Below are 14,879 nucleotides of genomic sequence, written 5' to 3'. Positions count from 1 at the left end.
GGTAGGAGTATTGATTTTAAAAAAAAGTATTTAGAATCTGCAAAATATTCCCCATGGGATTATGACAAATTTATGGATGGTAAAATGTACTATTGAAACAACTTGAGAATCCATTTAACATGCAGTATTATGAAAATTATTAAAATGCTAAATGGGAAAAAGCTACAGACTTCTAATCATCTTTAAAAACCTACATGACACTACAAAGCTAGCTAAAAGTAAATAAATTGCTTGCAAAGCACTTCCAACGTGAAAAGTGTTATATAAATGCTAAATATTATTAAAAATAGAAAACACCAAGGTGATAAGAAATCTTGCATTTTGAAAATGTAAAACTCTATTAGTCAGATGTATCAGGTCCAACCTCATATTAAGGAGAGGACCAAATCTTTTATATCCTTTGTTGTTGCTCCTTATTGGCTGTGTTGAGCCACTATTCCATTAACAGCTATCCTTTCAAAAAATGCTGAGGCTGTGCATCATAACATGAGGCCCTAAAGGATGGGGATCTGTGGAAGCAGATGCATGAGGAGAAAATGTGACACTATGCTAATGAAAACTGGATCAGTTTAAACATAAATATGAAGTTAAAAAAACCCCTACCTGGCTAGACTCTATTAATTGTACTAGACTCTGTGGTGGCTTTGTGATGTGCTCAGATGGAGAGAGGAGACTTCCATGCTCATTTTCATTTGTAACCTGAGCAACAATAATAACCAGTCCGTTTGAGGTGAAAAGTACTGAGGGCCTGATCCTATAAGGTACTGAGTACCCTGAACTCCCACTGACATCTTAGGGAGTTGAGGGCACTCAGCACTCCTATGGAAGTTTTCAGCATCTTATGACATCAGACTCCAGGTCATTGTGCTACTAGTTCAACTCATAACATGATGTTCAATGTTCTTATTATAGCTTACTTGACGGTATTATACAGCGGTAAATTGTGTGTTTCCCTTATGGAATTGAGAGGAGATTTTTAAAAAATTTTATATATATATATATTTATGTTTCTTATATTTTCTATATTTCTTTCTTTTTCTTTCTTCTTCTCTTTCTTTCTTCTCCAAAGCCACAGACCAAGACACCTACAAAGTTTCAGCTTGGAGCAAATTTCTATGAATGAATTACTAACCCTTAGAAAAGAAGGATTGCTAGTAGGGCTGTCGATTAGTCACAGTTAACTCGTGCGATTAACTCAACAAAATTAATTGTGATTAATCACACCACTAAACCCAGTGAAATGTATTAAGTATTTTGGATGTTTTTCTACAGTTTCAAATATATTGATTTCAATTACAACACAGAATACAAAGTGTACAGTGCTCACTTTATATTATTATTTTTTATTAAAAATATTTGCACTGTAAAAATGATAAAAGAAACAGTATTTTTCAATTCACCTCATACAAGTACTGTAGTGCAATTTCTTTATAATGAAAGTTGAACTTACAAATGTAGAATTATGTGCAAAAAATAACTGTATTCAAAAATAAAACAATGTAAAACTTTAGAGCCTACAAGTCCTACTTCAGCTAATCGCTCACACAAACAAGTTTGGTTACAATTTGCAGGAGATAATGCTGCCCACGACTTGTTTACAATGTCACCTGAATGTGAGAACAGGCGTTCACATGGCACATTTGTAGCCGGCATTGTAAGATATTTACGTGCCAGATATGCTAAACGTTCATATACCCCTTCATGCTTCAGCCACCATTCCAGAGGACATGCTTCTATGCTGATGATGCTCATTAAAAAAATAATGCCTTAAGGGAGAATTGTATGTCTCCTGTTCTGTTCTACCTGGATTATGCCATATATTTCATGTTCTAGACGACTCGGATAGTGACCCAGCACACGTTCGTTTTAAGAACACTTTCACAGCAGATTTGACAAAATGCAAAGAAGGAACTAACGTGAGATTTCTAAGGGGAGATACAGCACTCGACCCAAGGTTTAAGAATCTGAAGTGCCTTCCAAAATCTGAAAGGGACAAGATGTGGAGAATGCTTTCAGGTGTCTTAAAAGAGCAATGCTCCAATGCAGAAACTACAGAACCCAAACCACGAAGAAAGAAAATCAAGCTTCTGCTGGTGCCATCTGACTCAGATGATGAACATGTATCGGTCCACTCTGCTTTGGATCGTTATCGTGCAGAACCCATCATCAGCATTGACGCAGGTCTTCGGGAATGGTGGTTGAAGCATGAAGGGACATATGAATCTTTAGCACATCTGGCACGTAAATATCTTGCAATGCTGGCTACAACAGTGCCATGTGAATGCCTGTTCTCACTTTCAGGTGACACTGTAAACAAGTCGTGGGCAGCATTATCTCCTGCAAATTGTAACCAAACTTGTTTGTTTGAGCGATTAGCTGAAGTAGGACTTGTAGGCTCTAAAGTCTTACATTGTTTTATTTTTGAATGCAGTTATTTTTTGCACATAATTCTACATTTGTAAGTTCAACTTTCATTATAAAGAGATTGCACTACAGTACTTGTATGAGGTGAATTGAAAAATACTGTTTCTTTTATCATTTTTACAGTGCAAATATTTTTAATAAAAAATAAATATAAAGTGAGCACTATACACTTTGTATTCTGTGTTGTAATTGAAATCAATATATTTGAAAATGTAGAAAACATCCCAAAATATTTAAATAAATGGTATTCTATTGTTTAACAGTGTGATTAATCCCGATTAAATTTTTAATCGCGCGATTAATCACCCTTATTTTTTTAATTGCTTGACAGCCCTAATTTCTAGTAGAAATGCTGATAAACCTGTCACCATAGCAGTATTATATAATTATATAATATATTATACATTCTAGTATTATAAAATAGCAAGAGGGTTCATAGCATATTAAAACCTATGTCCATACCTATTGTATCATTTTCCAACACCTCCTGAAAGATTTATGGAGGAAATAAAGTAAGCAAAACAACAGGAGACTAAACAAAGAAAGAAAGAAGAATGAAGATAAGCAAATAAATAAGAAGAGTAATAAAGAGAAAACCTACCTTATTTTCCTACTTATGAAAAGGCTTAAATTAAAAGGATTTGTACAGTTAAAGTTCTACTAATATAAAAGGCATATAGCTTCTCTTTATTCTGTAAATATTAACCAGGACATTGAAGTTGTAGGGTCAAGTTTTTACACTTCTTCAATTTCTAACCTATTTGAGAAAGTTTACTCACCTCAAGTCATTTCACCAGAGTCTTGCTACCATGAACAGATTATTATTCATCCTGCAGATGCATACACTCGAACAGCAGACAGTATCAAATCTCTTTGGTTATAATTTAATGTCAGATGATATTGTATCTTCCCTTTTTTACATTCTCTCTCTCTCTCTCACACACTCACACACACACACACACACACACACACACACACACACACACACACACAAGTAGAGACATTTCTTATTGTAAAATTGAACCATGCAAATTCAGTATTGTCATAAATATAAAGGGAAGGGTAACCACTTTTTTGTATCACAGTGCTATAAAATCCCTCCTGGCCAGAGGCAATATCCTTTCACCTATAAAGGGTTAAGAAACTAAGATAACCTCGCTGGCACCTGACCCAAAATGGCCAATGAGGGGACAAGGTTCTTTCAAATCTGTAGTGGGGGGAAAAGGCTTTTGTCGGTCTGTTTGTGCGATACCTTTGCCGGGAACAGATGAAGGATGCAAGCCTTCCAACTTCCAAAGTTAGAAAGTAATCTAGCTAGAAAATGTGTTAGATTTTCTTTTGTTTTTTTGGCTTGTGAAATTCTCTGTGCTGGAGGGAATGTGTATTCCTGTTTCTGTGTCTTTTTGTAACTTAAGGTTTTGCCGAGAGGGATTCTCTATGTTTTGAATCTGATTACCCTGTAAAGTATTTACCATCCTGATTTTACAGAGGTGATTCTTTTACTTTTTCTTTAAATAAAATTCTTCTTTTAAGAACCTGATTGATTTTTCATTGTTCTTAAGATCCAAGGGTTTGGGTCTGTGTTCACCTGTACCAATTGCTGAGGATATTATTATCAAGCCTTCCCCAGGAAAGGGGGTGTCGGGCTTGGGGGGATATTTGCCGGGAAGACGTCTCCAAAGTGGTCTCTTTCCCTGTTCTTTGTTTAAATCGCTTGGTGGTGGCAGCGTACCAGGTTTTTAACCTAAGCTGGTTCCCAAGGCAAGAAAGAAATCTATGCCTTGGGGAAGTTTTTAACCTAAGCTGGTAAGAATAAGCTTAGGGGGTCTTTCATGCAGGTCCCCACATCTTTACCCTAGAGTTCAGAGTTGTGAAGGAACCTTGACAAGTATCATAAGAAATAAAAACTAATTTCATCTGTTAGTCTATAAGGTGCCACCAGGCTCCTTGTTGTTTTTGTGGGTACAGACTAAAACGGCTAACCCCTGATACTTAATTTCATCTGTATAGTCTGTCAAAACGTGCAGCCATTTTTGTAAATACAAACACCTTCAAGTTACTTGATTTGTAGTGATTCTCTACAATTTCTAAAGTTAGAATGTTGGATACAGTTTTGAGCCTTTGTCTTCGGTGAATAATTTAAATAGAATTATGGGCTAATTGACAGATTCCCCTGCCAGATGCCTTTACAGAAAAAATTAAATGGACCAGAAAAATGACTGGTGGAAGCATGTTTCACAAACTGGTTTTCAAACTCATAGCGTCCTCATTCTAAAATATATTCTTCAACAGTTTATCACCAAAGAGTTTTTCATTAAAACAAATAATGTAAATAAAATAAACAAGGAGAGCAGCACAAATTAAAACTCTAAATGTGGATGGGAAAAGTGAATTACACTAATTAGTCTGGCTGCCTTACTTGCACGTAGACCTTAATGGTTCTTGCTTTATCTTTATCTGTGAGAAAAATCAGAACAATAATCAAAGTTTATCTCAGTCACTACTAATTCCTCATCTTTGCTCTGTTTTAATTATAAACTGCTAAAATGAGTAGCTTTTAAATAGCCTTGTCAGGTACTTTGTTAAATATTGGTTAGCAGATGCTATGTATCTCCTCTGACTGAAAGGCATAAAAACATACTTCTCTTAGGCTAGTTCACATTCAGGCTACAGTGAACACTCCCCTGGCATGTTTGGCATTAAAAGAAAATGTCATTTTCTTGAGGAGGTATTTTTCAGGTTATGCTTTTTATTTTTAACAAGTTGTAAGGTTTATTTTTACCCAGATCTGTTTTGAAGCTCTGTTAAGCAATATGTCTGAGTAAGATCAACCTCATCTTAAGTAAATTACTGAAGTGATGTGTCTTGGTGATTGCTAATTACCTTACTTGGATTTATAATGCATATCCCCCGATCAGGACCAATCTTACTTTCTTGAGCAGTTACAAGGCCTGATCCTTTTCCTATCTGTGTTAATGGCAAAATTCCCATTTATTTCAATGAGAACAGGATTGGTCCCTCAACAAGTGACTTTGCCATGGATTTACGTATTCAGCACTGATGAAAATCATGAATTGAGTTTGGAAGTAATCATAGAAGCATTTAAGCAGAGTTGTTGTTTTTTAAGAGGAGCCCTCTATCTTATTTAAGCACTGTGTTAAATTTAGTACTGTGTTCAAATGAAAGATGAACTTTCATGATGTAATTTTGCATATGGCATTTTTCATGTGGTCTGGTGGATTGTGTTCTCCAGGAACTCCTGGGTTCTGAATCCAGCTTTCCAACAGACACATTCTGTGGCCTTGGAAGACAAGTCACTGTCTTTGGTTGTTTCCACATATGTAAAAAAACCACAATGTGGTTTGTCAATTTATCTGACAGGTGTGATGAGACAACCAGTAAGTTAATATATCTGCAGTAAGCTAATATCTACAGTGCTTTGAAAAAGATAAATAAAGCATATAATAAATATTATGGAATATTATTTATTTAGTGGTAGTAGTTTTATTCCTTTTAATCATTGTGCAGTCAGTAAGGATTTATAAAAATATTCATCAAGATGATTTCAAGGGCTAAAAAAAAGAAAGTTAGTTTGTCACCATTTTATGATTTTCAAAATACAGTATAATTGTCACATCTATTTAAGGGAGAGTATTACACCTTGATGCTTTGTATTTGCAATAAGTGTTTTCTGTCTGAAATTTGTAACAATTTTTATCACTTGAAGAATATGAATGCATATTTAAAGAGGCTCTAATTTTTAAATCTGTTTGAAAAGCATTATATTCTAAAATTATTTTTTCAGCATGTTTGTAACTTTCATAAAAATGAAAGCTATTTATCTGTATTAATATGTCCTTTTAAAAACACAGTCTTTTATGAATATTAAATGAAACTAAGTAATATATTAACAACAACAACAAAAGCCCACATTTAGGGCTGCTGACATATACAGGACTTCTCCTGCTGCTGATTTTAGGAACTTCTAAATGTTAACGCTAATCTCCACTTTCATTTTTAAAAAATTACCTTTCTTGTCCTTGTGCTGATAGCATTGCAAATGGAACTGATCATTAAGGAAGAAAGTTTGTCAAGATGGCTTTTCCTACAGGATTCATATTTATTCACAGTGCCCACTCCAGGTATAGTGGGTTGCTCCTTGGGACCTACGAAACAGTTCACTCAATTTTTAGGGAGACTTGCCCATATCAGCGTAGGTGACTCCTTTCATGGCAGCAAATCTAGCCCTCTTGGCTAGAAGGGTGGCAGCTCAGAAGCAGCCTGGCATAGTGAACTAAGTATATGACTGAGAAAAAGATTCCTCCTGCTAATTTTGGCTCTGAAACTGACTTCCAGTGTGGTCTTAGTCAAGTAATTTAACATATTTGCATTAGTTTCTTTATCTGTTGAATAGGATAGCAGACCCCTCTGAAGTAGTTAAGTGTTTGTTGTGACATTTAGTTAGTTTATGTTTTATAAAGCACTACACAAGTGTTAAAGTTCACAAAAGGAAGCACAATCCTACAATGGTTTTGGAGCTAGTTGGCTCCAAGCTTTTTTGGACATGAGCTCCCCCTTGAAATAATATTTTCAGATTTTGTCAGTTATGTGTCAGACCCCAGTACAGGCATCTGAGCTGTACTTTTTCTGTTCTGGGAGGCTATTGGTAGTCCCAGAGATCCGCTTTACTGTTTGTATAAGGTCAGTCCACTAAATTTGAGAGTGTTTCAAAGAATCATCTCTCTAAACTTTTGCAAAATCAACAGGCTGAGTCCACAATTTAGTGGTGTGAACCCTATGTAGAGAAGTCTTAGGTTTGTGGGTAAGTTATGAATAATAGTTTCATACAACACCAAATAGGGTAGAATAGACTCTGACAATAATATATTTTGAATAAGATAGGAAATTGGTTAAATATAAAGTTTGATCTCATGTAATGACACATCACTTGACAACTGAGTGAACATTTCTAAAAACTTTCTGTATGATCTTCATTAAAAAAGTAAAAACAGAAGGCCATATCCTTAGATGGCATACATTAATTATGCCAGTTTATACCATAGGAGGATGTGGTCCAGCAAATGTAGAGATTGTTGATGACAAGGTTAAAACGGCTAATTTCTCAGAACTGCATATGACCATAATTTAATTTTGTGACTGTGACTAGTGTATTGTTCAAAATAAATTTGTTCAGATTAACCATCTCAATTTTTTTGTGAACTCTGTAGTTTTCTCTGTTTAAAAGAGATTCCTACTCTATAGTGCTAATCTGTTAATTACAGTTAGCAACACAGCTGTCAAACAAGCAGAAAGAAATTCAATGACAAAAATTTTGGTAGTACTTTGGCAACTGTCTTAACACTTACATGACTGCACTTGCGAGAGCACCTTTTAAAAGATATTCTGATGCTTTTTCTGTTGTACTGCTAATTATCAGCTATAGTTATGCTTGTCAGATTTATAATACTGCTTGTTTTACAACTTCCTTTTTCTATCAGACAAAACAAGATTCCTTAAAGCAAGCGATACCTTAAGCTACCGGGAAGCAGATGAAGCCATGTTAGATCCAGGTCCAGGCACCTGAACTGAGATCAGGGAGCCTGTCTCTCTTGGACTCTCGATGACATACACACACCTGCCACCCATGGGCCCATGCAGCCTGGAGGAGGGAGGAAGCTGCCTGATTGAAATGCAGAGGGGACAAGAGTTAGACCTGTGGTGGGATCAGGGAGAATATACTGGGATTAGAAGTTTGGGGGAGTGAATTGGAAACTGGGACTAGCTGGGCATGGAGACTGGGGTGAGAAGTGTAAGGAATGGAGACTGGGTCTGGCTGGGTGAGAAGACTAGGACTGGAACAAAGAGCCAAGGGTAGGGAAGAGACAGGACAGAGACAAGTTGGAGGGGATGGTGCAGAAATGGTCATGCTTAGCAGGAACATGTGGAAGAGTTTACATCCACTTAAGCAGAGGTCCCCAAACTGTGGGGCCCGAGGGCATAGAGGAACTTTTGGGGGGTTGCAGCTGGGGCCTGGGCCAGCCCCCATAGGGGGCAGGGAGGGAGCGCCACCCAGCTCTGCTCCCGCTTCCAGCTGTGGCCTGAGCCTCAGCCCCCTTACCCCTGTCCACATCTTTCCCGTCTCCACACCGTGGAACCGTGGCCCTGCTCCCAGCCCTGACTTGGGAGGGGGCAGACAGGGTAAGCGGTGGGGGCATAAGGTAAAAAAATTGGCCACAGCTGGACTAAAGCATGCTCCCCTCCAGAGCCTGGAATGGAACCCAAGTTCCCTGAATCTCACCATTCCTCTATTACCAAATAGCAATGAAACCTACTGGCAAAGTGTCCCATCCCCCTCTAGTTCTGGCCCACAAAGAAGATTACAACCTACTACTACTATCAGTTACTCAATTCACTCAAGAGACAGAAGGTTATGTGATGAATCTTAAGATTTGAACTCTGGTAATGACCCATATGGATATCAATATGTTGCCATGTGAAGGAATGTCTTTTCAGGTTCCTTTTTTAAAAACCTAGGAAATTATGCAAAAAAAAGCCCTTGTGTTAAATGAGCATCATTAAGGTTGCAAAGTCATGCACTCGGAATTTAGGAAATGCCAGAATTAAGGTTTTCTGTGCCCTTGTGAGTATGTATCATGATAGCCTTTAATTATATGATTCTATATTATGTTTTCCACAGGGCACAGAATGGACAGTGCTCACTGAATGAACAGCTATTCAATATTTTGTTTTCTCCTTGTTGTTCAATGCCTTATGTACTGCACACTATTCAAACAGTGCTCTGAAGGCAGAATTTCTAATTTTCTCATGCTTTCAATGGCAGTTATTGCTATGGAAGCTGAATACTTCACAAATGTTAGTTAATTTATTACCCAGCACCCATGTGAGATAAGTGGGTATTATCCCCATTTTACAGACAAGGAGCGGAGGCATAGAGGGATTAAGGTAAAAATAATCCATTGATTTTGGGTACCCTATTTGAGACACCTAAGATCTGATTTTTCAGAGTACATAGTATATAAAAAGAAAGAGTACTTGTGGCACCTTAGAGACTAACAAATTTATTTGGGCATGCGCTTTTGTGGGCTAAAACATGAAGTGGGTTTTAGCCCACGAAAGCTTATGCCCTCATAAATTTGTTAGTCTCGAAGGTGCCACGAGGACTTCTTGTTCTTTTTGCTGATACAGACTAACACGGCTACCACTCTGAAAAGGTATCATATAGCACTCTTTTCTATTCAAAGCACAGCTTCCATTGACTTCAGTTGTTCCTGTGAGTGCTCAACACTTCTGCAAATCAGACCATAGGGTCTTAAATTAGGTGCCCAGAAAATGAGAGAGAGACTATTAGTGACTACCTATGAAAAGCTTGTTTAAGTAACTTAATGAGCATCACGTGTGAACTGTTTGACACAGGGAGGGATAGAATCTAGTTCTCCAGGCTAGTATTCAGCTTTCTTAAGGATGAGACCATCTTGTTTCTTTCTGCAATCCTCCGCCTCATTTGCTACCCACCTTCCAACGAGTGCAACAAATGAAGCCAGGGTCCTACAGACAACAGTTCCCTTAACTACACAGCCCTGATTCATTGTCTCTCAAGTGGTACAGGAATGTCCTAACTACTGACAGGAGATGAATTTGAAAGTTTGTAGCAAATACATAAACACATAATTATATTTTTTAAAGGGAAGAGAAAGGTACAGATAAATTATTAATTATTACAATTGGAGAGGTGACCTACTGCCTGTCAGAGACTTCTTCATAATGTACCAGGGAAGGTGAAAGGCCCCTTAATAGTTGATCAGTCTTTATTATTGGGGGGAATTCCTTTCCAGCCCAGACATTCTGATTAGCCATGGCTCTGGCCATGTAAGCAAGGACAATTGTACAATGTCTTATACTGAAAGGTCATGCGAAGGTTAACAAGGATGTATTTTGGCTGACCAAAATCGATGTGTGGGAAACCATGCTCTTTCTGGTCACTGGGTGATAGAGCAGGAAGAAAACCGGTTCCCCCAGTGATCCCTTATCCCCCAAAAAGTGGAGTCAACTGCCAATCCTTGTAAACCATTGGGATTTAATCTTATCCATGATGGATTTCACATACTCCAACCACAGCTGTTCAGTTGGCCAACAGCACATTTGAAATGCCTTCTGATACCATGTGGCCACAGTAATACATAATTCCCATAGTGGTAGGAATCCATATTTTAGAAAAATATTTGTATATGTTTTAGTTATTATTTCAAAGTATTGTTGGAAGTGAAACCTATTTTAATCTGTTAAAAAATTTATAATGAATGATGAAGTAAACTGAACTAATGTGATCTTCCAAAAAATCCCCCGAGTTGTGGGTATTAAGTAGTCTTACAGATACTTCAGAATTGCATTGTTTTTGTCAGTGTATAAATAAGAGAGCAGTTAAAAAAAATGCAAAAAGCCAGATTTTATCAGATTTAATTTTTCTATGCGTGCGTTACTTTATGTAAAGGCCAGCTGGATGGAATTTTAATCTCCAGCATTTCAGGTGGCTCAGTACTAGACAGTTCTATGCACCATCCATTTAGTGAACCTGGGTTACAAAATTAGCTTCTGAACCTGAATGTGCAGCATAGTCAGTAAGTTACAGTAATGGTAGTGCACTGCGTTTCACCTTGAAAATAGAGAAGTTATGGTAACATGAAATAAAATAAGTATTTATTTTATAACCTTCTAAGAAATGAGTATAGGATTGATATGCCAGAATGATCAGAGCTAGCATAATGATGGTTGAAGTGACCTGGGTAAGAATTGTTAGTAACTGTAACTAGATCCTTGATTCAAATCAAAAGACCCATGGAATGTACAATACTTGTTTTCCATCTTAGCTCTCTTAAAATTCCAGACAAGAGGTGAGTGGAAATTGGAAAGAATTCTCAGTACTTACATGATGCTGTATTCAGTTGCAATTTGCAACTGTGGAACCAGAAACTGTGATTAAAATAACTGGGGAAATAAATTAAATTGCTATTTATATTAAGCAAATTTTACTGTAATTTGATAAAACTAGATGGGAGGAAGGATAGTCCCATAAAGGTAACAGATTGGGACTCTGGAGATTGGAGTTTAGTTTCTATTTCTGCCAGTGACTTTCAGTCTGACCTTGGGCATTAGATCCCAGTGCTTCAGTCCCCCATCTGTAAAATGTGGATAAGTATTCCTTTCCCCTCACTCTTTGGCTGCTTTGTTTATTTAGATTTGCTAGGTGTTTGTTGTTACGTGTTTGCCTAGCATGTTTAATGCACGAATGGAGGCCTAGACATTACCACGGTACAAATAATAATAATAGATTGTAAACTTTTCAGGGTAGAAACGATCTCTTACAATGTGTAGGGATAGCACTTAACACAATGGGGTCTCACTGTTGGTTGGGCTTTCAGGGCACTACACAAATACAAATAAATAATAACAAGCTCACTATATTACAATTCTATTTTAACACCATTCATCTTCCTATTTCTTTTTCTTTGTTTCTCCCCAGGAGTTGCTGATTTTTTTACAGAATTTGCCCACAATGCACTGGGGAAATGAAGATATGAGTGTTCTCCTAGCAGAAGCCTACAGACTGAAGTTTGCATTCGCAGATGCCCCCAATCATTACAAGAAATGAGTATAAAGAACCAGGAATTTTAAGACCAGCTTGTTCTGGAATATTATGGCTTTCTTTATTCTGGTTAGCACTTTCACATAATTACTAATCATTGCATTTAAATAAAGAATTCTGTGAGCATTTACAAAATGAGACTGGAATACCAAAGAGATGGACTGACCAGGATATTGAATATTATATTAACATAAAAGTGAACTTTCTTGCTCAACATATAAAAGCAACATAAGTTCAATTAAGTTTCATAGTATTTCATTTTTCTTACTTTGATAATTTCTGGAATTATGTATGAATATGGAATGCATTTTACGTTCATCTCTGCCTAGTGATTGTCATGTGTCCATGAGCCTTAAAATCTGTTATGGGAATGATTGTGAGCTTGTATAATTATTCCTATCTAAGCAATACTAGTCTCTGATACCTTTTCCTGCTTATATTTGTCTGTGATAGGAATGATTCCCTTTGGCAGAAAACAAGGACAAATCATGGGTATGAAGGTGAATTTGGAACAGTAGGGCTCACAAGTGTTTTTATTGTTTTTTTTTATTTTGAACCGGAGAGAACATTTAAATCTTATTTTGTGTTGATACAGAGAACCAAAATAGGAAAATTCTACAGTAATAACACAACATATGGAATCTGAATAGGTGGCACAATTTGCACATTTTCTAGAAGTCATTAAGGTTGTCCTGAAAGCTCTCTGAGGCCCTGTGCACCACTGTAACCACATGTTAAGGATTTAAGTGACGCTTAAGGATACATGTCAGTATTGGATGAAATTCTCCCATAAGCCTTATATTTTGGAATATTTCTAAAACACACTGAATAAATTAAGAAATATGTTTTTTCTGTCATGGTAAACAAATTCATAATTATTAAGTTTTAAAAGACTTGAATGTTTGTCCGCATGAAAGTTCACTTGTAAGGATTTTATATTCAATGGCTTAATTTACAATGCAAAAATGTTTTAAATATCTGATATTGCCTTATGATCCATTTCTAACATGTTAGAAAAGGAAAAAATATTAATACTTGTGTACTTCACCTATTTGTTGACTGGCTTGCTTGATGGTTTGTTCTCTCATTGTGATGCAGGGGAAGAGCAAAGATTGCTCCTATCACCAAGCAGCCCAAATCCCCCTTTGCAACATTAGAAGAATAAAAAATCCCCCCCAAACTTTCTACAGTTAATGTTCCTTCATATAATCACAGGGTTCTGAATGAATTTTTACAGACCCTTAATTTACTATACTGTAAATGGAGTGTTTATTTTCAGGGAAACTTATAAAATAGGAGTTCTGCCTGAAGTTGAGAACTGCAAGGGGCACAATATATTAGGAACTCACAGTTGTTTTACTTTTAACACATTTCCAGAGTGAGTTACACAGTGTTAATGGCACAAGTGTAGACGTAGCAATGCACTTTGTAGTTAGGGGAATAAAGATCTTCAGGAGGACTTTGTCGTAAGATATAATAATAATGAATTATTTGCAATGTCTTACAAAATATTATCCCTAAGTTGGCTTGTTTCTTTTTCTTTTGGGGGACGGTGGGGACGGTTTGACATTAGCTAAATTACCTGTTTTGTGGGCCATGGTTCTTGACAGTGTTTTGACTAATTTAATAGCAGAATCAAGATACATCAGAATCAAGGAATCAGCTTGTGCTATTATATGGGATTTGTCTTTTAAAATGGCATGAAGTTGCTGATGGAGAGGAAGGAACCAACTTAATTCATAAACTGATGTTTAGTATCTAGGGCATGATTCTGTTCCATTGAAGTCAAAGGGACTCAGTCGAAGCAGGATCAGGCTTCTTGGATTACTGTATTTGTGCTTAAAGTACATAGTCTATGTGTCCGTCTTAAATATTAGTGTAGTCTCAACGCTGGTGTTTATCTTTAATGGTCTAGTCACAGTGTGTCTAGAATTAACCTTAAGTTGACAAAGAATGTCATATTGTGCCTAACCGAATATCTACCGGTAACAGAATACACAAAGCCTGAAACTTTTATGTGACCATTTGTGGTAGTTTATATCTATAAAACATAAATAAAAATAATCCATTAATAGAGATTCAAATAATTGTAACTAATTCAAAAGAGAGAAAGCACACAGCAGTAAGCATATAATGTTTTGTGGGATTTGTATAGTTAACTTTTTTTATCAAGACGTTATTTAGGTAGTTATACAGAACATGAAAAGTCAACCCAAAGTTGTTTGCTGTGTTAGATGCTACTATGTAACATTTATAAAGCTTGGTATGTATTTTTAAAGTTTCCTTCACAAGATACACTGATGTCGATTGGTATGTCTTCCAAATTCAAGTGGTAAATATCACTTTCTTTAAAGGAAATGCTGTCATGCCCCCAAAAGGGGCCACATTTGCTGCTGTGCCCAGGTCAGAATTGAAAGATTGTACTTACGCACGTTGCTTAATGTGGGTGTTGGGGAGTTTCCTAATGTACTGATTATATAGAGAGGATATTTTAGTACACAGGAGGCCAACCTATTTTTATGTAAAATCTCTCCCAATTTATAATACCATAAAACTTAACAGAAAAAACATTTCACTTTATAAAAGTAATTGTCCTTATGTTTTCATAAATAAGCATCTCAGGCAAAGTGTCGTTCCAGCCACACTGTTACCTAGAGAGAGGAAATAACTTTCTCTGTCATTTTTACATCCATAGACCTATTTTTCAAAATCAAGAATCAGAATATTAAAATTGGTTTGTAATTTGTATTTTCTTATGGGTCAAAGATTTTAAACATATGGGAGGCATCTTGAC

General features: G+C 36.5%; 1 protein-coding gene across 3 annotated transcripts in view; it reads left to right on the top strand.

Annotated features, from left to right (window-relative positions):
- The window catches only part of TBC1D22A (TBC1 domain family member 22A), a 467,234-nt gene extending 452,854 nt beyond the window's left edge, over positions 1–14,380 (top strand). For all 3 annotated transcript variants that reach the window (XM_077834882.1, XM_077834908.1, XM_077834891.1), the window contains one exon: positions 11,963–14,380. In XM_077834882.1, the coding sequence (XP_077691008.1) occupies positions 11,963–12,091 (129 nt within the window). In that variant the 3' untranslated portion in view covers positions 12,092–14,380. The remainder of the gene's footprint in view (positions 1–11,962) is intronic.
- Positions 14,381–14,879: the final 499 nt, after the last annotated feature.

This window comes from Eretmochelys imbricata, chromosome 1 (assembly GCF_965152235.1).
Source record: "Eretmochelys imbricata isolate rEreImb1 chromosome 1, rEreImb1.hap1, whole genome shotgun sequence".
NCBI lineage: Eukaryota > Metazoa > Chordata > Testudines > Cheloniidae > Eretmochelys > Eretmochelys imbricata.
The sequence above is the reverse complement of the archived record's forward strand: the minus strand, read 5'-3'. Positions and strand labels throughout refer to the sequence as shown.